The sequence below is a fragment of the Peromyscus eremicus genome, chromosome 4, assembly GCF_949786415.1.
Source record: "Peromyscus eremicus chromosome 4, PerEre_H2_v1, whole genome shotgun sequence".
Classification (NCBI taxonomy): domain Eukaryota; kingdom Metazoa; phylum Chordata; class Mammalia; order Rodentia; family Cricetidae; genus Peromyscus; species Peromyscus eremicus.
In genome coordinates, this window is record NC_081419.1 from 66,897,195 (window position 1) to 66,919,971 (window position 22,777).

At 51.4% G+C, this 22,777-nt stretch overlaps 1 protein-coding gene across 1 annotated transcript; it reads left to right on the top strand.

The window, feature by feature from the left end:
* Positions 1–326: 326 nt before the first annotated feature.
* On the top strand, positions 327–19,508 carry Spi1 (Spi-1 proto-oncogene). Its single transcript, XM_059259435.1, has 5 exons — positions 327–545; positions 3,009–3,105; positions 17,024–17,211; positions 17,996–18,161; positions 18,838–19,508. Exons 1-5 carry the CDS (start codon positions 501–503, stop codon positions 19,155–19,157), a joined length of 816 nt encoding a protein of 271 aa, XP_059115418.1. The 5' UTR covers positions 327–500; the 3' UTR covers positions 19,158–19,508.
* Positions 19,509–22,777: the final 3,269 nt, after the last annotated feature.

Genomic DNA, 22,777 nt, shown 5'->3' on the forward strand with positions numbered 1-22,777 from the left:
AACTAGGCCACACTAGGGGTCTGAGAAGAAGCTGGTATTATTGGGCTGGAAGAACGGACAGCCTTAGAAGGCCTAGCGATGGGGCCAGCAGAGGCCTTCTGTGGTCGTGCTAGCCTTTCTCCCTCCCAGCCCCAGTTTCCTCTGGGCAGGGGGCCTGGCCCCATAGCCTCCCAGGGCAGTCCTTGAGCACCACCTGCCCCAGCCGGCCAGAGACTTCCTGTAGCGCAAGAGATTTATGCAAACGGGCTGGGGCGGTGATGTCACCCCAAGGGGACTATCTCCCAGTGGCAGGCCCTTCGATAAAATCAGGAACTTGTGCTGGCCCTGCAATGTCGAGGGAGGGGGCTCCCGCAGGGCTCCTGTAGCTCAGGGGGCAGGCCTGACCCACCCCTGCGTCTGACCCACGACTGTCCAGCCCCCCGACGGGGCACCCGGTCCTGAGGGGATCCGCACTGATCCTCACCGAGGCAGGGGATCGGACCAACTTGGAGCTCAGCTGGATGTTACAGGCGTGCAAAATGGAAGGGTTTCCCCTCGTCCCCCCTGTGAGTACTGGGGCTTCACTACCTGCCCAGCCTGGGGCCCTGGGATGTGTGACCATCTGCCCACTCACCCACCAGCTCACCCGCTGCCCTCCGGCTCCCTATCAGTGGGAAGTCGGTGTTTCCTCCCCGGAGCTGCTGGTCTGAGACCCAGTGAGGGGCCATTGGCTTCCTTAGAGCATGCCCTGGCGGGCTGAGGGTTGCCGGCTGGTCCCATGGTGGGGCTGTGATCGGTGGGGCCTGAACAGCTATTTATAGGTGGGGCCCAGTGGTAGGCCAAGCTCTAGGGCAGGGTACTGGGCTGAAGACGGTGAGGGCGGCTACTGAGCGGCCATGGATGAGGAGATCCGAATTGGCCTAGGGGCCACTGGAGGCGACAGGAAAAGTTCCAACCCATGACCTGTGGGCTCCTGAGACAAAGACTGATAGAACTCTGGGTCACCCAGGGGTCTTCAACCTTTAGTTTGTGGCCTGGCATAGAAGAATGGTTGTGGATCGGCTCTGGGCCTCCGTGGACCTGAGAGTCTGGGGGCTGTGGCCAAGGCTGGCTTGAGGTCTCGGGTCCAGGCTGGGCAAGAGTAGACACAGGGCAGAAACATGGCAGTTAGATTGTGGCTAGGGTTGAGCTCAGTAAGACATGGGGTGAAGGATGGGACAGAGATTGGCACTGGAGTAGGAGGACCTGGAGTGAGCCTTCCGCTAGAGTCGGGGTGGAACAGGGCAGGGACATGGGCAGGTGGCCAGGTCTCACTGTCCCTACTGTCTTCAGTGACAGTGGCAGCTTTTGGCAGATGGCAGTCCAGAGTCCCTTGGAGAGGATCCTCTGGCCTTCTCCTACCCTTGGAGGTGTTGGACAGTGAGGAAGGGCTGAGCAGGGCCTGGCCACCTGACTCAGCTTTCCCAAACAGATCTCTCTTCTACCCCACCCAGCCTTAGAGCCCTAGGAGGCACCCCAGGCCTGACATCACAGCTAATGTCCTGCAACAGGGACAGGCCCAGTGTGCTGCCTGGAAACCCGGGGCGGGGGGCAGCGTCTGGCCCCTCACAGTGTAGTAGACAGGGCCGGCCAGACCTCACGGTCCTCACCCTCCTCTTGACCTTCTCCCACCTGGGATGGAGAAGGTGCTCAGGGCAAGCTCGGGTGATAAAGGTTGTCCCAGAGAGGGTCCATTCTGCCTCAAGAAAAGCCACTGTCCCTGACCCTTGACCTCCCCCTCCTGAACCCCAGGCAGACATAGCAAGGGGCAGACCTTGAGCTCCCACACCAGCTCCTTAGCTCCCCTCTCTCCAGCCCCAGAGGCCATTCCAAGTGTCTCTCGAGTGGGTGGGCTCCCAAGGCAGCACTGGCCCACCCAGCAAGCCCTGAGGGCCAGGGTAACTATTGTGCAATCCTCGGGCACAGTCTGCGGGGGTGGAGAGAGGCCCGGTGACTGTCGGGAAGGCTCGGGCGTGCATATCCCTGTGCCCAGCAAGGGTGGGGAAGGAGATGGAGGAGGCAGAGGGAGAAGAGAGGGGAAGAGAAGATGGAGGGAGGGAAGAAAGACAGAGAAGGACAAGGAGGAGGGGAGAGAGAGGAGAAAGTAACAGGGGCAGGGAGCTGTCCATCAAAGATACCCAGGAAGGAGGGATAGTCAAGGCCCTCTTCTTCCCTTGCCCCCAAAACCTGCCTGGGTGACCTTTGTACAAATAAGTCATCAGCATGACGGTCATCCCGACGGTCCTGTGCCTGCCTAGGGCTGGACTGACAGAGGCTAACAGGGAGGGAGGAGTGGGCTGGGCAGGCTGTGGCAGAGGGACACGATGTTGGACGGGCGAGTGTGCAGGTGGATTGTGGGCGGCTCTGTGAACCAAGCGATGGCTGGAATGGGGTGTGTGAGCATGTGTGTGTCAGTCTATACGCATGCCTGCACGGGTGAGCGCACAGTGGTGTGTCTGTGAGCGTGACTGGTCCCAAGAGTGGATGGAAAGACTTGTGTGAGACGTGGGGCTCATGAGAGGGTGAGCACGCCTGCGTGTGAGGTGGAGACAGGAACCCAAGAGTGAGTGTGTGGACATGTGAGAGTGAGTCCCCATAGGGGTTTTATGTATAAGTGTGTCACAGTTGTCCATGTGGGGCAAGGGTGTACAGATGTGAACGGGAAGGGCAGTATGTCCCCACAGTCATGGCTATAAGTGTAAGGGTGCTATGGAGGATGAGCAGAAGAGAGGGAGGAGCTGCACCCTCTTCTCAGCCCTGGTTCTGCTGACCTCTGACCTCTCTACCCCATCACTGCCTTACCACACTCTCCTGAACCTCCCACCTTCGCCTCACTCCCTGTATCCCTGAGCACTCTGGATTCTAAGCAAAGGCTGGGCTGCTCCCAGGTGCCTCCATCGGGGAAGGTTGCAGGCAGGCCTTAAACTTAGCTGAAAATCTCCTGGAGTCTCCCTGACAGCTCAGGCCCTGACACCTTCCTCTCTCAGCAGCCATCGGATGAGCTGGTTACTTACGATTCTGAACTATACCAACGCCAAACACAAGACTACTACTCCTTTATTGGCAGCGATGGAGACAGCCATAGCGGTGAGTACACTGTCCACCATACCTCATCCCAGCCTGGACTGGGCGCTGAGCATGCCCTGGGGCTGGAGAGAGACAAAGACTCCCGAGGCTACTTGGAATTCTGAGAATAACGTGAAGGTAGCTAGTTCATCCCTGTATCCCATAACTCCTGCCCCCAGGCCTTACCATTGAGCACCTTCCCTGTGTCAAGGGCAAATTTCTTTCTTTCTCATTTACCTTGTCTGATCCTTGAGGCCTTTTTAAAAAACAGATTTCTTTTCATTCTATATATTCTAGTTGTGGTTCCACTTCCATAACTCTCCCCAGCTTCTCCCTGCCTCCCCACCACCCAAATCAGCACCTTCTCTTCCTCTCTCTCATTAGAAAAGAAACAGGCGCCGGGCTGTGGTGGTGCACGCCTTTAATCCCAGCACTTGGGAGGCAGAGGCAGGTGGATCTTTGTGAGTTCGAGGCCAGCCTGGTCTATAGAGTGAGATCCAGGAAAGGCGCAAAGCTACACAGAGAAACCCTGTCTCAAAAAATCAAACCAAACCAAACCAAACCAAAAAAACCAAAAAGCAAAACAAAAAAACAAAAAACAAACAGGCATTTAAAAAATAAAATAAGATAAAATAAAAAACAAACAAACCAGAACAGGATAAAACAATTAAACAGAAAAAAGAGGCAAAGAAAAAGCACAAGGAACACATACAAACATAGAGACAGACATTGTCTCTGTGAGTTCAGGGCCAACCTGGTCTACAGAGCGAGTTCCAGGACAGCCGGGGCTGTACAGAGAAGCCCTGTCTTGAAAAACTAAACCAAACAAAACAACATAGAGACACACACATTCACACACACAGAAGTCCCATTAAAAACACAAAACCGGAAGACTATAAGGTTAAAAAAAAAAGTGCCCAGACAAAACACTGTGAGACAAAAACTCCCCGAAGACACCTTTGAGTTTGTTTTGTGTTGACCGTCTACTGCTGGGCGTGGGACCTGCCCTTCAGTGTGAGACTCCATTGGAGAAAACTAAGTTTTCCTTTGTGAGCTGTTATCAATTGGAGATAGCTTCTGGGTTAGGGATGGGGGTCTTCCGTCCACTTCCCCTCAAGCACTGGGACCCCATCTGGCTTAGACCTGTGCCTAGTCACACAGTGGGGTGGGGAAGCTCACCAAAGGGGGTTTTGGATAGTCCAGGCCCTCTGTCCCTTGGTCCCCAAAACCTGCCTGGGTGACCTTTGTACAAATAAGTCATCAGCATGACGGTCATCCCGACGGTCCTGTGCCTGCCTGGGGCTGGACTGTCAGAGGCTAACAGGGAGGGAGGAGTGGGCTGGGCCGGCTGTGGCAGAGGCTTGGGGACTTTTTAATAAATGAGGATAGGTAGAGAGTTGCGTGACTTGACTAGGCCAGCGGATTCTGGTCCAGGCAGTCTCCTCCACGCCGGTTCTTTTTCCTGACCACTCACGCCACCTCTCCCTCTCTTCTTGTGACATGCTCACATCGCATTCCCGCCCTGGTTGTTCACAGAGCCGCCCACAGTCCACCTGCACACTCGCCCGTCCAACATCGTGTCCCTCTGCCACAGCCGGCCCCGCTCACTCCTCCCTCCCTGTTAGCCTCTGTCAGTCCAGCCCCAGGCAGGCACAGAACCGTTGGGATGACCGTCATGCTGATGACTTATTTGTACAAAGGTCACCCAGGCAGGTTTTGGGGACCAAGGGACAGAGGGCCTGGACTATCCAAACCCCCCTTTGGTGAGCTTCCCCGCCCCACTGTGTGACTAGTAGCTCTTCTCACTTGCCACTGCTGAGATTTGGGGCTTAGTAATTCTGTTCCTAAGGGGCTTAGCAACACTTTTAGCTCTTCTGCTAGATGCCAGAAGGGCCACCAATTATGACAACCATCTCTGCAGTCCCCTGCTGGTTGAACAATGCTGGGCCAAAGGAAAGTCTCTGACTCCCTTGCTGAGCAGACACCAAGGCCCCCGAGTCTGTTGGAGGTGGGGATGAGACTGGCCCCAGCTGTCCCCCCAAACTCAGCCTTGTTCTGCAGCACGTTAAGGGGAAAGGGACCAGACTTTGGTGACTGGAACCTGGGCAAGGAGAGAACAGGCCACCAGCAATGGATCTTGGCTTCTAAGAAGCATAGTCATGTTGTTCCAGACTGGACTGGGGGACTCTCCGTGATGCCTGCATCTGGAGACTGAAGGGCAGAGAAATACCAAGTGCCACGGCTGAGGGAGGCCTCCCACCTGACAGCCACACCCAGGGCTGTCACACGGTTAGGGTGTTTTCGTTTGGACGCCAAACCTTGAGAACACTTTCACCTGGCATCCAGCCTGACGTCTTCTTCCTAGAGAGAAGTATACCCACCTCAAGGGCGCGGGCTTCTTCTTTCAGACCCCCAGTTCTAGAAAGGCTTTCAAACGCTCTCTTTTGTTCTTAAATGTATTCCAAGTGTGTAAGAAACACACACTCCCTGGGTTAAATCCCAATAGCATAGGCTCTTTCTCATCCTACATTATCCCTAGCTGTTCCCCTCACCCAGAGTAAGAACCAGGTCTGAGTGACATTGACCCCACATCCACCCTTCCATCGGGCAGTTAGAGGACCAAGCAAGGTCCCTCTGGGCTTGAAGAGGGCTCCCCCTGGAGGCCCTGGCCTGGCAAACACACAGGGCCCGGAGCCCCTTTTTCATCAGGGTGCTCTCTCCTTGGCCTAACATGTTCAGGCCACAGGGTTTACTTCAAGTCTTTGGTCACTTTGGTTTTACCTTTACACAGTCACCCACATATCTAGAAAGCAAATGGAGCTGAGGCTGGGCCGATGGAATGAGCACTTCACAGGAAGCCTGGGCTCTTCTGGCTCAGGGTCCTAAGTGGGCTCTTTGTATCTGGGGCAGGGCTATAGGAATGACTCTTGGAGGTCATCATGGAACTCTACTTAAGACACGAGCCCAGAATTCCTGCAGACACCCCCAGTGTCTCTGGGTGTCCCTGTCCACTCCTCACCTCTGCCATCATTACTCATCTGAACATCGGTGCTGTCCCTAATACCTACGGGAAGTCACTGTTAGAAGATTCAAGGAAAGTCTTCTGTCCCTCACATCCTCCCACTGATTTCTGCCTGCCTTCTGTGTCCACACTTTAAGTGATGCTTGCTGGGAAGACTTCGGGGTGACCTGGCTTCCGTGCTGAGCCCAGACTCACCGGTTGTGTCCCTTTGGGGCAAGCAACGGAGCAAGCCTCTCTGAGTGCCCCTTCCTCATCTGGAAAATGACATGGGGAGCACCTTAGAATTGTAGTGGGCCAATGAGGCGACAGGTATCCCCTGTGAGGTTGTATGTACCATGCTGAGACCAGGACAAGGGGAGGCTCAGTATGTGTTGTTAGCATGACTGTACCCCGAGCAAGCAGCTTGGCCCTCAGTGGTTCTCAGCCTTCCTAATGCTGCGACCTTTAATACAGTTCCTTAGCCATACAATTATCGCATTGCTTCTTTGTAACTGTAATTTTGCGACTGTTGTGAATTGTAATGTAAGTATCTGATATTCATGATATCTGGCCCCCAAAGGGGTCACGGCCCACAGGTTGAGAACCACTGAGCTAGGGGAATGGGAGGAGGACAGAGGTCTCTGTGTCACTGTTTACTGACCTGGATGATAGCCATCCATCCGTCCATGCATTTACCCTTCTACCTGCCCACTCTACCCACATCCATTCTCCCAACTACGTCCACTAATTTACATGGCTTCTCTGCTCACCAGTGCTCAGAAGCCCGGCTCACATGAACGGTCAGGGAAGCCTCTGAGAGGGTCATGGCTGAGTTGAAATCTGAGTGAAGAGAAGGGACCACGCAGTGAGGTAGATGGGGACAGAGAATGACAAATTCAAGAGCAGGGAGCCCTCAGCAGAGCACAAAGGCTACGGATCGCCAGGAGACAAAACGAAGCCAAAGTGGCCATTGAGGGGCAGGTCGAAAATGGCTTGAAGGCCGCAGAGGAGTTGAATCCTGAGTCTTCTTCACACTTGCTAGGGCAGCTCTCCACCAGTAAGCTACGGTAACCCCACTGGAGAGCTCTCAACAGGGAAATGACACGATCTGAATAAGCTTATGTGTGGTGAAAATTTACATACACTTACTATGTTTATATTTACTTTGCACACGTGTGTGTGTGTGTGTGCGCGCGCGCGCGCGCGCGCGTGCACGCGCACAGGTCAGAGGACAGCTTGTTGGAGCCATCTTGTCAGCCTTAAATAAATTTTAAATACTTAATTTTGAATTATTAAAATGACAAATACTAGCCGGGCAGTGGTGGAGCACACCTTTAATCCCAGTACTCGGGAGGCAGAGGCAGGTGGATCTCTGTGAGTTCAAGGCCAGCCTGGTCTACAAAGTGAGTTTCAGGACAGCCAGGGCTACACAGAGAAACCCTGTCTTGAAAAACAAACAAAACAAAAATGACAAATACTCAGGATCTGGAGGGATGGTTCCGCAGGTAAGAGCCCTGGCTGCTCCTGCGAAGGACCCAAGTTTGGTTTCCACATGGTGGCCCATACCTGTCTGTGACTCATGAGCCCCACACATGCACACGATGCATTGACATGCATGCAGACAGAACACATGCACATAAAACACATGTAAATAAACCTTAAAACAACAAGCTGTCCCTGCCACAGTGTAAGAAATACGGCATATGAAGTAAAGCCTTCTCTCTCCCACCTCCCCGCGGCTGACAACACTGTCTGCTTTGCAGAAGCTTCGTGGTCTATCTATCTTCCTGGTGTTTGATACTGCTAATAGGACTAGTCAGCTTGCTCTGGAGAATGCCCTGTCCCTGTCCCTTCCTTCAAAGCACTGGATTCCAGGGGGCTGCCACTTCCAATAGAATTTATGTGGGTACTAGGAGTTGAACCAGGGTGCCCATAGTTGGATGCTCACGGCTTTATCCACTGTGCCATCCCCTGAGCCCCACAGACACTGAATTTTCCTGAGAGCCTTCTAGCTGCTGAGCAGGGATGGATTAGCTTGGTCTTCCTGTTTGAGACACGTAACCTGTTCATGCAGGCTGTGAAGAGGAACTTTTGTTGTTGTTGTTTTTACGAGATGGGTTTCTCTGTGTAGCCCTGGCTGTCCTGGGACTCACTCTGTAGACCAGGCTGGCCTCGAACTCACAGACATCTGCTTGCCTCTGTTTCCCGAGTGCTGGGATTAATGGCGTGTGCCACCACACCGAAGAGGGACATTTGACAACAGACATTCACAGCACGCTGCTCACATCTCTGCAGGCTTCCCACTGTCCCATGGTAACTCATTTGAACAGGAGTTCCCATTGTTGTGATCCTGTGACGACGACATTTGCTGAGCCACAGAGTGTCCTCTGTTTGCCGGCTCCACCTTTTCCTTGTGTTTCTCAGGAGTACTGTTGAGAGGCAAGAGGAGCCCAGATGGCTATGCGGGGTGTCTTGTCTGTGTCTTAACTTTTCCACAATGACACCCACTTTTCAGGACTTTTATAAGGACAGAGTGAGCCATTATATGCAGAAAGCCCAGGACAGGCCTTACCGCAGGTGTTCCGTCAAGAGCTCCAGTGAGGCCATGTGGGAGGTGAGGTGTGGCTGATGGAGCTATGGGGTTGTCTCTCTTCCTGTCTATTCCATGCTCTCAGCTGGTAAGCAGCAGTGTGGCCATGTCAACCTTCAGGGTGAAAACCATTTTGTTTTTAGAAAATCTGAAAGCATTTCTCTGATGTCTTCTAGTTACTACAGTTTCCCTTATGATGTCTGGCACCATTCCACGGTGTTCTCTTTTTTATACTCTAGATTTGTTTGTTTGCTGTTGTTTTTCAAGACAGGGTTTCTCTGTGTAGCCCTGGCTGTCCCGGAACTCACTCTGTAGACCAGGCTTGAACTCAGAGATCCGCCTGCCTCTGCCTCCTGAGTGGTGGGATTAAAGACGCCCAGGTAGAATCTAGATTTTTTTTAATTTTATTTTTTTACAGTTTTGTCTCTCTGAAAGGTTTTTCTTCTCTCTCCCTCTCTCCTTCCCTCCCTCCACCTTCTTTTCCCACACTTCTTTTTTCACTCTTTCGTGGGTCTCATCATCTATTCAGGCTAACCTCAAACCAGTTATCCCCCTGCCACAGCCTCCCAAGAGGTAGAAGTAGAGGTGTGCACCACCACATCCAACCATTTCAAATGGTCCCACTGGCTGCTGGGTAGGCAACAGATAGACGGGGGACGAGGACGGGATGTGGGTGAGGGGCACTTAGGAAAACAGGCTTTGCTCCAGCGTTTTCCTAGTGCAAGGCACGTGGGAGCTCAGGCAAGTGCAGTGGCAACAGAGACGAAAGGAACAGACAGGAGGCTGGGGGATGACCCAGGAGCAGGACCGCTGGCTGTGCAAGCAAAGGGCTGAGCTGTAATCCCGGCACCTACATAAGAGCCAGCAACTGTAGCCTAGCAGTAGGGTCAGATCCCGAGTGTTCCTGACCAGCCAGCCTAGTCAAAATGGGCGAGTGTCTGGTTCAGTGAGAGACTCTCTTTCTCTTTCTCTTTCTCTTCTCCTCCTCCTCTTCCTCCTCTTTCTACCGAGATAGAGTTTCACTATGTAGCCTTGGCTGCCTTGAACTCATTGTGTAGACCAGGCTGGCCTTGCACTCAGAGAGATCTGTCTGCCTCCTCTCAAGTGCACCGCCATGTCCAGAGAGAGACTCTCCTTCAAAGAACAAAAAAGAGGCCGGGTGGTGGTGGCGCACGCCTTTAATTCCAGCATTTGGGAGGCAGAGCCAGGCAGATCTCTGTGAGTTCAAGGCCAGCCTGAGCTACAGAGTGAGTTCCAGGAAAGGCGCAAAGCTACACAGAGAAACCTTGTCTCGGAAAAACAAAAACAAACAAAGAACAAAAAAGGTATAGAGTGATAAAGACCCTTGAGGTCCCCCTCTGACTTCTACACACACACATATATGCAACACACACACACACACACACACACACACACACACACACACAGAGAAACAAAGGGTTAGACATATTCAGGAGAGGTTTTGAAGGTATCACAAATATACACATAGTATAAATTTACCATCTGTCTATCTGTCTGTCTGTCTGTCTGTCTGTCTCCCTCCTACCTACATGTGTGTGGACATGCATGTACCACAGCATGGAGGTCAGAATCAGTTCTCTCCTTCTATCATGTGGGTCCTGGGATCAAAGTCAGGTTGTCAGGTTTGGTGGCAAGAGCCATAATCATTCAAGGGTGTAACGGGTGCTGGTAAAATACACTCACAAAGGCTAGACATGTGGGCATGGTGGTTCATGCCTGTAGTTCCAGCACTTGGGAGACCAAAGACAGAGGATCAAGAGCTCAAGGTCAGTGTCAAGTGAGTTCAAGACTAGCCTAGGTTACTAGGCCCTGTCTCAAACAAAATAAACAAAACAAAAATACATTCACAATGTTATGTATCCATCACCATTGTCTTTTGAACTCACCTTGCCAAACTGAAACCCTGTGCCTATTAAACAACGTCCCATTCAGCTTCTGGCAGCCTACATCCATCCTTCCTTCCTTCCTTTCTTTTTCTTTCTTTTCTTTCTTCCTTCCTTCCTTCCTTCCTTCCTTCCTTCCTTCCTTCCTTCCTTCCTTCCTTCTCTTTTATTACTTTTGTGCCTCCAGTAAGTGGAGTCATCTGCAACTTTCCTTTATAACCGAATCATTTCACCATGAGAACGTCCTCAAGATTCACCCGTGTTGTAGCACATACCAGAATCTCTCTCTTTTTAAAGGTTGGCTAATATTCCACTGTATGAGTACAGTACATTTTGGAAGGCAACTATGCTCACCACCTAGACCACTACATTTTGCTTAATGGCTTGTCTATTGATGGATACTTCTGCTGTCTCTGCTTTCTGGCTATGGTGAATAAGGCTACTGTGACCCTGGGTTCACATGATCTCATTACTCTGGCTTATATTCATTTGAATGTACACTCACAAACGGAGTTGATGAACTTGCTGGGTCCTATGATAGTTCTTTCTTTCGTGTGTGTGTGTGTGTGTGTGTGTGTGTGTGTTAAAATTTTTTTTTTTTATTTTTGAGACAGGATCTCACTTTATAGCCCCAGCTGGCTTGAAACTCACCATGTAGACCTGGCTGGGTCAAACTGATAGAGATCCACCTGCCTCTGCACTACCACACTAGGCTGTTTTTATTATTTTTAGTTGTGTGTAGTAGGTGTGGTGTGTGTGTGTGTGTCTGAGTGTGGGTACTGTACATGAACGTAGGTGTCCATGGAGGTCAGAGGCACTGGATACCCTGGAGCTGGAGTTACTGGCAGTTATGAGCTACCTAATGTGGGTGCTGGGAACTGAACTCAGGTCCTCTGGAAGAGCAGCGAGTGCTCCTAACTGTTGAGCCATCTCCTCAGCCCCTCTTTCCCTTTGAGGAGCTGCTGGGCTACCTTCCGTAACGGCAGCAGCAGCTTGACAATCCCAACTACAGTGCACAGGTATTCGTGTTTTCAGCGACATTGTCATTTCCTGTTGTTATTGCTGGTTTTTAGAACACAGTAGTCACAGGGCTGGAGTTCATTCACACGGCCCTGTAACCAACCACTCACTGTTCTTTGCGACCGTCCTCTCTGTCTACCAAACCTTCCACCCCGCTCACGTTCACTTTTCCATCTAATAAATACACCAAGTGTCTTTTCTGTGCCAGGCTAGATGCTGTGGGGTGAATAGGATGCAGGAACTGTCAGATTCAGCTCTGTATCAGGGGATAATTAAAACTCCAATAACCTGGATACATAATAGCAAGAAACAGGTGCCATGAGCCTTCTGCTCTCTGGGCCTCGGCAACACATCTGCAGGCTTTTCGGGAGAGGCGCTGTGCAGCAATGATAATAATTTCCTAAGAAGTATTTTTTTTTTTTTTTTGGTGTGTGTGTGGGTCCTTTCTTGATTCCTTATCTTTGGTTTTTGTTGTTTTGTGTTTTGTTGAGACATGGTTTCATATAGTTTAGGGTAGCCTTGAACTTCTTATATAGCTCAGGAGGGCTTTGGTGTTCTTTTGTAAAGGTTCACTTTTATTATTTTTAATTTTGTGTAAGTGTATGTGTCTGCATGCATGTGAGTGCAGATGTCCTCAGAGGCCAGGGGTGTTAGATCCTTTGGAGCTCAAATTATAGGTTGTTCTGAGCTGTCTGACGTGGGTTCTGGGAACCGAACTCAGGTCCGTTGAAAGAGAATGAGTGCTGTTAACCTATGAGCCATCTCTCTGGTCCCTGATATTCTGTATTGAGAGTACTTTGGCTCTTCTGAGGATAGCCCTGCGCTTCAGGCTGGGGTTTCTGTTCTGAGGATAAGGTCAGCTGAGTGACTCTTAAGACTCGATGTTTTGTGATCTGAATACCACTTTGTTTTTGTCCTAGTAACAGCTAAGTAAGATGAGGGGTAGAAAAAGAAGAGATCAGGACAAATGGATTGCCAGGTGTAGTGATGCTCACTTGTGACCTCAGCACATGAGGCCAGCCTAGGGTCTATCTCAAGACCCTGTCAGGAAAAAAAAAAAAAAAAGCTGGATGGCCGCGTGAGTTACAAACGGCTGACAGGTAGATGGAGGTTGTGTGATGGGTGGCTAGATACATGGATAATGGTTGGATGGACAGATGTGTACAGAAAGACGGAAGGAGCATCAGCAGAGGTTTTCAGGGTCACCACAGTCTTCCTTGAAGCCAAGATTACTTACATCAACAGCCTTGATCCCCAGAGCTGGCCCAGCATAGTAAGAGTTCAGCCTCCAGAATGACACAAAAGTGGCTTTGGGTCATGACACTACACTGTAGACAAAGTCTTAACCTCTGTTTTGCTTCTTTCTTTTTTTTTTTTTCAATTTTGAGATAAGGTCTCTCTGTGTAACCCTGGTTGTCCTGGAACTTGCTATGTAGACCAGGCTGGCCTCAAACTCACAGAGATCACCTGCCTCTTCCTCCCAAGATCTGAATTAAAGGCAGGACTTAACCTTTGGAATCACAGCTTCCTTAACTGTCAAAGGGAAGGGCCCACTCTACCTCCTCAGAGTTAGAGTACAGGTTAAAGAGATAAAGTGGGTTCCATTCTTAGCATTCTTAGCCTGGTACACTGTAAGTTAGCATCAGCGATCCTCTCAAGCATTGAGAGCTTCTGCATGGTGGATGCCTACAGGATGTAGAAGCAGACATGGAACTGACACCAGATATGCAAATGACATGATGATATCCTCTGAAGAGCTGACAGTTATGCTAACGGGTATTGGGGGAGCCTCTAGGCAGAGGCCAAGTGTCACAATAAAGGGACAAAATGAACTCATGAAGAGTTGTCCAAGCCAAGTGTGGTGGCACATGCGGGTAATGCTGGCACTTAGGATGTAGACACCGGAGGATCAAGGCTTCAAGCTCATCCTCTGCTATATGGCAAGTCTGAGGCTAGCATGTGCTAAATGAGACTCTGTTTGAGAGAGAGAGAGAGAGAGAGAGAGAGTGTTGTTTAGAGCCAAGCATGATGGTTCAAATCTGTAATAAAGCAAGAGGATCACCATAAATTAGAGGCTATCCTAGACTACATGGTAAGTTCTGGGCCAGCCTGGGCTATAGAGTGAAACACAAGAAATGAGGATCAGGAGGCCAGAAAGGCTAACCTTTGTTCTCTGAATGATTTCTTGAACGTTCTCTCTGGGACCCCATATTTGGAATGAGTTTGCCTACCAGACTATTGGTTACATAATTGCTTCGTCACCCAAATCAGGGAGAAAGGTGAAGGTTTGAAACAGTTGTAGCTCAGGGAGTCCTGGCCACAGCCTTCAGGAGACTGAGAACAGGGGGCAGAGTCTCACATTCCCCCTGGGGGATTTCACATTCCTGCTGTCCATAACAGCTTAGGGAAATGCTAGCCTTAGGCTTCCAACAGCACAGTGAGCTAGTAGAGGTGTGGTGTGGTTGGAAAGGGTTTGTCCAGAAGCCTTTCAGCCCACACCTAGAGAGCTGCAAACCTTTAGAGTTCCTGAACCTAGAGCTGGAGTGGGTGAGCGGTGGGGAGGGGAAGGTAAATGGTGATGGCCAGGAAGGTGCTGAAGGTGGTCTACTGAAGAGGAAGCTGGGTCTGCAATCCAAATCCCAGAGCCCTGCTCTGTCCTCTCAGGGTTGGTGACCTTTGTTTTTGGTCCTGGGTCTTGAACCCAGGACTTTGTGCATGGGAGGCAAGTGTTCTACCACTGTGCTATAACCCTGGCCTTTTTGTTTTGAGATAAGATCTTGCTTTCTAGCCCAAGTTGGCGTCAAACTTTAAAAACATACTTTTTATTATTTATTTATGTCTCTCTGTCTCTGTCTCTCTATGCATGCAAAGTTATGCTTCAGGAATCCAGAAGAGGATGTTGGATCTCCCGGAGCTAGAGTTCCAGAGGTTGTGAGCTGCCATGTGGGTGCTGGGAACTCAACTCCCCACTCTCTGTAAGAGTAGCAAGTGCTCTTAACTACTGAGCTATCTCTCCAGACTCAGGCTTCAAACCTTTGTTTCTGAGACAAGGTCCAGACATGGCCTAGAACTTGACTTGCAGACGAGGGTGGTCTTGAACTCACAGAGATCAGTCTGCCCCTGCCTCTGGAGTGCTGGGATCAAAAGTGTGTGCCACCAGGCCCGGCTCGCCTTTGTGCTTCTTTCCTCTACTTCCTGACTATTGAGATGATTACAGATGGGCTGAGATTACAGATGTGCTGACATAGTCTTTTAGAATAAATGAGCACGATGAGGGTGAATGCTCTTCGCTGGATGGCGGTGATGTACACCTTTAATCCCAGCACTCGGGAGGCAGAGTCAGGAGGATCTCTGTGAGTTCGAGGCCAGCCTGGTCTACAGAACAAGATCCGACAGGCACCAAAACTACACAGAGAAACCCTGTCTTGAAAAAAACCAAGAGAGAGAGAGAGAGAGAGAGAGAGAGAGAGAGAGAGAGAGAGAGAATGTTCTTCCTTTGTGCCAGGCTTTATTCTCAGCACTCCAAGGCATCAGATAACTCGTTTATCCCTCACAGTATATGGATAAGATGGGTATACATTATTAGCCCTATTCAGATGAGGACACCGAGGCCCGGGACCATGCAGCAGTAAATGCTGCAGCCAGGGTCTGAATGCAGCTCCAAGGCATGTGCTTTTTCGTCTCTGTATCACACGGTCTCCCAGAGGTGGGTCCCTGCTGCCTGGCTCAAAAGATGTCGCACGGGAACAAGGTCTTAGTAACAACCTCTTAAGTGGGGAAGAAGAGGCTCAGTGGGAAAAGGAAAAAGTCTAGGGTCACAACACGGCTCTGCTGGCAGGATGAGGAAAAAGCCGGGCTTGTAATCCTGAACCCCGAGAGGCTATGTCTGGATGGTCACAAGTTCAAACTCAGCCTGGGTGAGACCCTGTCTCAAGAACCAACAAGGGGGGGTAAAATAGCTCAGAAGGCAAGGGCACTTACTGCCCCGACTTGGGGTTCATTCTCGGGGCCCCTGTGGTGGAAGGAGGGAACTAACTCCTGAGTTGTCTTCTGACCTCCACATGCACAACGTATTTGCCCCCACCCAATAAATACTGTAATTTTAAAAGGAGTCCTATACCCAGTACATAGCTGGAAGGCACATGTCATTTGTTAGGGGATGTGTGGACAAGGATATGTTTGTGTGAGAGACAAAGAAAAAGAAAGAAGGTGATAGGCACGCTTGCCTGTACATGCACACATGTACATACGCACATGTACATGGTCTCTGGTGTACTTGCCCTGATCCAGCACCTTCCACGCTCCTTCTTTAGGTCACATAAGGAAATCTCTCTCTTCACACCACATTTTCATTTTTTTCTTTCTTCCTATTAAATTTATTTATTTATTTATATATGCGTGTGCACGTGCGACAGCATGTATGTGGAAGTCTGCAGACAGCTTACAGGAGCTGGCTTTTCCTTCCACTCTCTAGGTCCTGGGAATTGAACTCAGGTTGTCACGGTGGTAAGAGTTTTTACCAGCTGAGCTATTTCACCAGCCCCCTAACATACTTTCTTCTGGACCCCAAACTATGCCCAAGAAGTCCCGCAGACAGGCAGCAATTTTTGTTCCTGGAAAAGGTGCCCTGAGAAACCACACCATGGATCTTCCCAGGGCTAAGTGACTGCATCCTGGGGTTGGGTCCACCCTGCCACAGATACCAGACACCCACGGGGGCTTTCTGGGGAAATCTGTTCCTTCAGCCTCCCGGGAACCTGGGTGTGGCCACCCCTGGCTGTGGCTTTACGGAAGCAGTGCCCATAGGTTTGGGCACACTCTGGTGTGTGAGAAATGTCAGCCCTGTGACTTTGCAATCATACCCTGATCATGTGACAAGAGCCCATGCTTGTGACTTTAGGTAGTCAGGAGTCTGTGGCAGGTCACAGAAGCAGGGAAAGGAATCAGCTTTCCAGGGGCCTGCTCTGGGGCTAGAAGCCCTTGTGAATGTGAGCTCATTTGGATTCTCCCAATAATAATGCCACCTATTTTATAGGTGGGTCCACTGAGGCCAGAGAGGCCTAGGCCTGTGCTGAGGTCACACAGCCAACGAATGGCAAAGCCAGGATTCAGGCTTGGGCTCAGAGGAAGCCTGTGTGTCCCTGGGCCCAGTGCCAGGATGAAATAGTTACTGAGAACAATGCCGGGCATGGCGGGAAACCCAGGACCAGGCTCCACCACTGTTAAGGACTTTCATCTTGGCATGTTATAAGAAACCTCTCTAAGCCTGAGTCCTTTCTAGAAAACAGCAGTGTAGTACATGCAATTATAGGAGCTGATTTAATGTAAACTTTCTGCTCAGTCTGAACGGTTATTTTGTGTTGTGATGTCCTTTACCTGCTCTGGCACCCTGGCTCACCTGCGCCTCCCTGGTTGTCCCCACAGATCATTACTGGGACTTCCCCACACACCACGTACACAACGAGTTCGAGAACTTCCCCGAGAACCACTTCACGGAGCTGCAGAGTGTACAGGCCCCACAGCTGCAGCAGCTCTACCGCCACATGGAGCTGGAGCAGATGCACGTCCTCGACACCCCCATGGCACCACCCCACGCCAGCCTCAGCCACCAGGTGCGAGCTGCCCTGCCGGCCGTCCTCCGTGCCGTGGACCTCCAGGCCTGTGGTGAAGGCCTGGAAGCTTCACAGGAAGCTGACATAGGCTCTTACTCAACGTGGCTTCCTGCTCCACAGAGCCAACGGCAGCCGGTACCCCAACGGCTGTGCTGACCTCCTGAATGACCTTATGAACCCACACTTTTATCTCACAGAGGATGGACCTCCCCATATGACCCCCGCCCCCAGCCCTCAGCCACCCTTTCCCACCCATTCCTGTCGGTGGGCCCCAGTGTCTGAGTCACAGAATGCTAGCCTCTATGGACCTCCTGGCTCCCCATTCATCTTCATGACTGACCCTTCCCTGCTCCAGGGACCCTAACCCCAACCAGTGACCTCTGCCACCTCTCACTGACTTCCACAGCCCTTTCATTGGCTCATCAGCTGCTTATTAAGCCCCACCCACTTCCTCATAACCAACTCGCTGCTCCCCAGCACCTCCCCTCCGTTCCCAGTCCACTGCCGGGCCAGATGGCCCCTCGGCATGCGTGAGAGTAAAGCATTCCTTCGCCTGCCCTGAACCAGAGGCCCCAGTGGGAAGGGTGCGAGGCTCAATAACTAGCAACCTGTTGCACCATGCCCCGCGTTCCTGAGTGTTGGTCCAGACTCGCCTCTAGTTTTCCCTTCTCGGTCTTCCTGCCCCTGCTGACCACTGCCCGGCACTCCGTCTGGCACTCAGCCAACCCCTGCTGCGGCCCTGGACTACCCCTTATTGACTTCGAGCCCTCCCTTCCCTTTGCAGGTCTCCTACATGCCCCGGATGTGCTTCCCTTATCCGTCCTTGTCCCCGGCCCACCAGCAGAGCTCAGATGAGGAGGAGGGGGAGAGGCAGAGCCCCCCACTGGAGGTGTCTGATGGAGAGGCTGATGGTTTGGAGCCTGGGCCAGGTCTTCTGCATGGGGAGACAGGTAAGGTCCAGCCCCTGATCCAGCTGATCCTAGCTGCTGATCCTAGCCAAGGCCAACGATCCAGCAGCCATGTCTCAGAGCTGTGTGTGTGTGTGTGTGTGTGTGTGTGTGTGTGTGTGTACATCAGCATTATGTGAGTGTGTGAAAGGGAGACGGTATGTGTATATGTGAAGGCCTGAGTGTGTACAGGCCCGTGAGTGTGGGGCTTGTGAGCATGTGAAGGCCTGTGAGTATGTGAGGGTCTGAGTGTGTGAGTACCTGTGAATATGTGAAGGTCTTATGATTGTGTGAGGGTCCCTGGGCGTGTGTAAAGTCTTGTGAGTGTGTGAAGGCCTGTGAGTGTGTGGGGGGCCTATGAGTGTGTGATGGACTGTGAGTTTGTGAGGTCTTGAGTGCGTGAGGGCTTGTGAGTGTGGGAGGTATTGTAAGCGCTCGAGTGCTTGTATGTAAGTGCCTGTGGACAGGCGTGTGGATACGCGAGAGTAGATACAGATATATGTGCGGATGACTACGTGTGACATGTAGGTACGAGAACATGCACGCATAGAGGGGTGTGTACGCGCGTGGGAGTGGGTACACGTGTGCTCGCACCTCCCACGGTCAGCGGCTGCTGGGAGGGTTTCTGGGGAGTCCTTGTGTCCCGTCCACACCCCACCGGAGTGCCCCTCTCCCGCAGGCAGCAAGAAGAAGATTCGCCTGTACCAGTTCCTGCTGGACCTGCTGCGCAGCGGCGACATGAAGGACAGCATCTGGTGGGTGGACAAGGACAAGGGCACCTTCCAGTTCTCCTCCAAGCACAAGGAGGCGCTGGCGCACCGCTGGGGCATCCAGAAGGGCAACCGCAAGAAGATGACCTACCAGAAGATGGCGCGCGCGCTGCGCAACTACGGCAAGACCGGCGAGGTGAAGAAGGTCAAGAAGAAGCTCACCTACCAGTTCAGCGGCGAGGTGCTGGGCCGCGGAGGGCTGGCCGAGCGGCGCCTCCCGCCCCACTGATCGCCCGCAGAGCCCGCCAGGCCCCCGGCCCCCGCCGGCCATAGCATTAACCCCTCGCCGGGCCCGGACACAGGGAGGACATTCCCAGGGCCGAGGCAGGACTGGGGGCCCGGCCTCGCCCCCGCCACGCCCGGCTTGTCCCGCCCCGCTTCGCCTCCCACCAGGACTCTAGCTGGGCCCCAGGGCCGCCTGGGCCTCGGACCCCACCCGAGGGTCAGCCTGGCTTAGTGGCCACGGTGCTTCCCTGGGAGTCTGGCGTCGGTACATCTTTGTATATTGAATGCTCTTCTTAAGGCTCTTCCTTCCCCTCCTCCCCGACCCCTTAGCCTCCCCCGAAGAAGTAAAATTATTCTCAGCTGTTCTCCCAGCGCAGAGTCTCATTCAAGAGTTTGTGCGTGCCTGGGTGCCAGGGTGCACTCCCCGCGCACAGATGTCTGGACCCTGCAGACACGGGGACCATGGACACACAGAGGTTGTTCCGAGTGAAACAAGTCCTGGGCTGTTCATTGGGGGCTGGGATCCTATTGAAAGGCCCTGGGCACCAGTGAAGCTTGAACTCATGATCTACTGAGTTAGACATGATCTAGTTAGACATGATCCCGGTAGAGATTGATGGTGGTGACTACGCAGTGGCCCAGGTATTCTGATCATTTAGCATCTGTCAGCTTTGAGGTGAAAAGTCTAGTATCTCCCCATGTTATAGAATGGGAAACTGAGGCTCACAGTAGTTAAATAACTGGTTCAGTGTCACACAGCGGGGGAGTGGCCATCACTCCAGTGCAGGGTGGAAGCTCTGCTTTACTGGAAGAGGAAATGCTTCAGTTAAGTCCAAAGCTCCAGGCACAACCCAGCATTCAGAACATTTTGTTTGTGAGCTTTTCCATCTGAATCACCTCTCAAGCCCAGCCACAAAGCATTTTTAGCAGAGACTCCAGAGGCAAAACCTTGGAGTCTCTCCTGCACTTTGCTCCCAGGGGCAGCAGAAAAGGGATGTCTGTAAACATCTTGCTTCATTCAGGTGGTGGCAGACAGGGAGTGAGGAAATCTCCCAAAGCAGTCTGCACACCTCGGGAAACACAGACCCTAGGGATGTGGTTGTAGGGGGAAAGATCCTTGCATGCCTCCTGGACATGTGGGTTCCTTGACATGATGCCCCCTAGTCAGGCTGCAGAGCCTCAAGAGAAGGCTATGGGATATGAGCTAAGGATAGCCCAGTGGGGCATTTGTCTTTTTCAAGACAGGTTCTCTCTGTGTAGACCCAGCTCTCCCAGAACTCACTCTGTAGACCAGGCTGGCTTCGAACTCAGAGAGATAGATCCGCCTGCCTTTGCCTCCTGAGTGCTAGAATTAAAGGTGTGAGCCACCACCACCCGACCAAGGAGCAGTGGTTTTTTTTTTTTTTCGATATATATATATGTGTGTGTGTGTGTGTGTGTGTGTGTGTGTATGTATATATATATATGTATGTATGTATTTATTTATTATGTATACAGTGTTCTGTTTGCATGTGTCCCTGCAAGCCTCTTCATGTGTCCCTGCAAGCCAGAAGAGGGCGCCAGATCTCATCACAGATGGTTGTGAGCCACCATGTGGGTGGTGGGAATTGAACTCAGGACCTCTGGAAGAGCAGTCAGTGCTCTTAACCTCTGAGCCATCTCTCCAGCCCCCCCTTTTTAAAAATGTTTTAATTCATTTATTATTATTATTATTTGTGTGTGTGTGTGTGTGTGTGTGTGTGTGTGTGTGTGTGTGTGCGTGTATGTATGTGAGTGTGGCACACTCACCACCCCGTGCATGTGGAGGTCAGAAGACAACTTTCGGGACTCAGTTCTCTCCTCCTACCAGTGGATCCCAGGGATTGGACTCAGGTCCTCTGCCTTGGCAACAGATACCTTTACTAACTTGAGCCATCTTATTGGAGGCCCTCAAGCATCAGTTGTTTTTTTTTTTTAAATTTATTTAACTTTATTTTATGCATTGGTTTGAGGGTATTAGAACCCCTGGAACTGGAGTTACAGACAGTTGTGAGCTGCCATATGGGTGCTGGGAATTGAACCCAGGACCTCTGGAAGAGCCAGTGCTCTTAACCACTGAGCCATCTCTCCATCATCCAAGCATCAGTTTTTTAAAAAACATTTTTTAGATTTTTTTGTTTGTTTTTTTGTTTTTTCGAGACAGGATTTCTCTGTGTAGCTTTGCGCCTTTTCTGGAACTCGCTTTGGAGACCAGGCTGGCCTCAAACTCACAGAGATCCACCTGGCTCTGCCTCCTGAGTGCTGGGATTAAAGGTGTGCGCCATCACGCCCGGCCATTTTTTAGATTTTTTAAAAATGTACATGACTGTTCTATCTGCATGTATGTGTGTGTACCATGTGTGTTCCTGGTGCTTGCTGAGTTTGGAAGAGGGTGTCAGGTCCCCCTGGATCTGGACTTACAGACAGTTGTGAGTCGGCCACCGTGTGGGTGCTGGGAATGGAATCTGGGTTCTCTGCAGGAGCAACAAGTGCTTTTAACCACAGAGCCATCCCTCCAGCCCCACACCAGTTCTCTGAAAGACTCAGATAGCCACAGTAGTGGATGCCTAGAATAGCAGCACTTAGGAGGTTGAGGCCGGAGGATTGTCACAAGACCAACCTAGATTACTAGTAATAGCTTCACCACAGACAGACAGACAGACAGACACACACACACACACACACACACACACACACACACGACTTAAGAGTAGGTGATGTGGCTTTACAGTAACTAACATTGGATGGCAATCATGGCTGGTAAATTTCTATTATATACAAAACGCTTATATAAAGATTCCTCCCTTCCGGTGATAAACAATCTGTTCTACTAGTGTTACTTGACGGGGATCCCCATAATTTACTCTTCTTCTGTAACATTCGATGAACCTGATGTGACTGAGGGTCTAGTCACAGGGTGAGAACAGTGGAAGTGGGGTGGGAGATGGGGGTTCAGAATATTCCAGCAATAATCTTTGGGCAGTCCTTGTGACTCTGGAGTACTTTTAGAGAGTCTTTCCCACACCCTCACCTGCGGGTTCACCTAGAATTTCCCTTGTGGTGACAGTAACTCCCAGCATTATCTCCTCCCTGTCTGACCCTAGACTAAACCTACCCAGGATTCCACAGTCCAAGGTCAGCCCCTGGCCCTTGTGGTACAGCAATGTATATCAAGTCTCTGCTAATCAAAAGAACCGTAGTCCCTAGCCCTGGACACCCTCACCCCAACACATGTACCCTTGACCCCCTCGCTGTGGGTGTCACAGGCCAAGAGCACCTCTACAGTGTAGTTTTCTGCTGGATGGACACACAGACAAGGGTGAGGCTACTCCTGAGGCCCACAGAGGGTTGGAAGGGCAGAAGTCATCTAATCGTGTTGGGGGAGGGGGAGGGAAAGGAGAAGCCAGAGGACCAAGTGGACCTATCTTCTCCATGGAGATACCTCAGCTGGATGGAATTTGTCTATATTTAGCAGGTGGCTGGCAGAGGCAGATAAGCAGGCATGGGGAGGGGGACAGATCTCATAAATAGTAAGAACACAGAACACTGTTCAGTTCCTGCTCCGGTGGCCTTACCTGCTTGGTGCTTGGTGTGACCGTTCTCAAG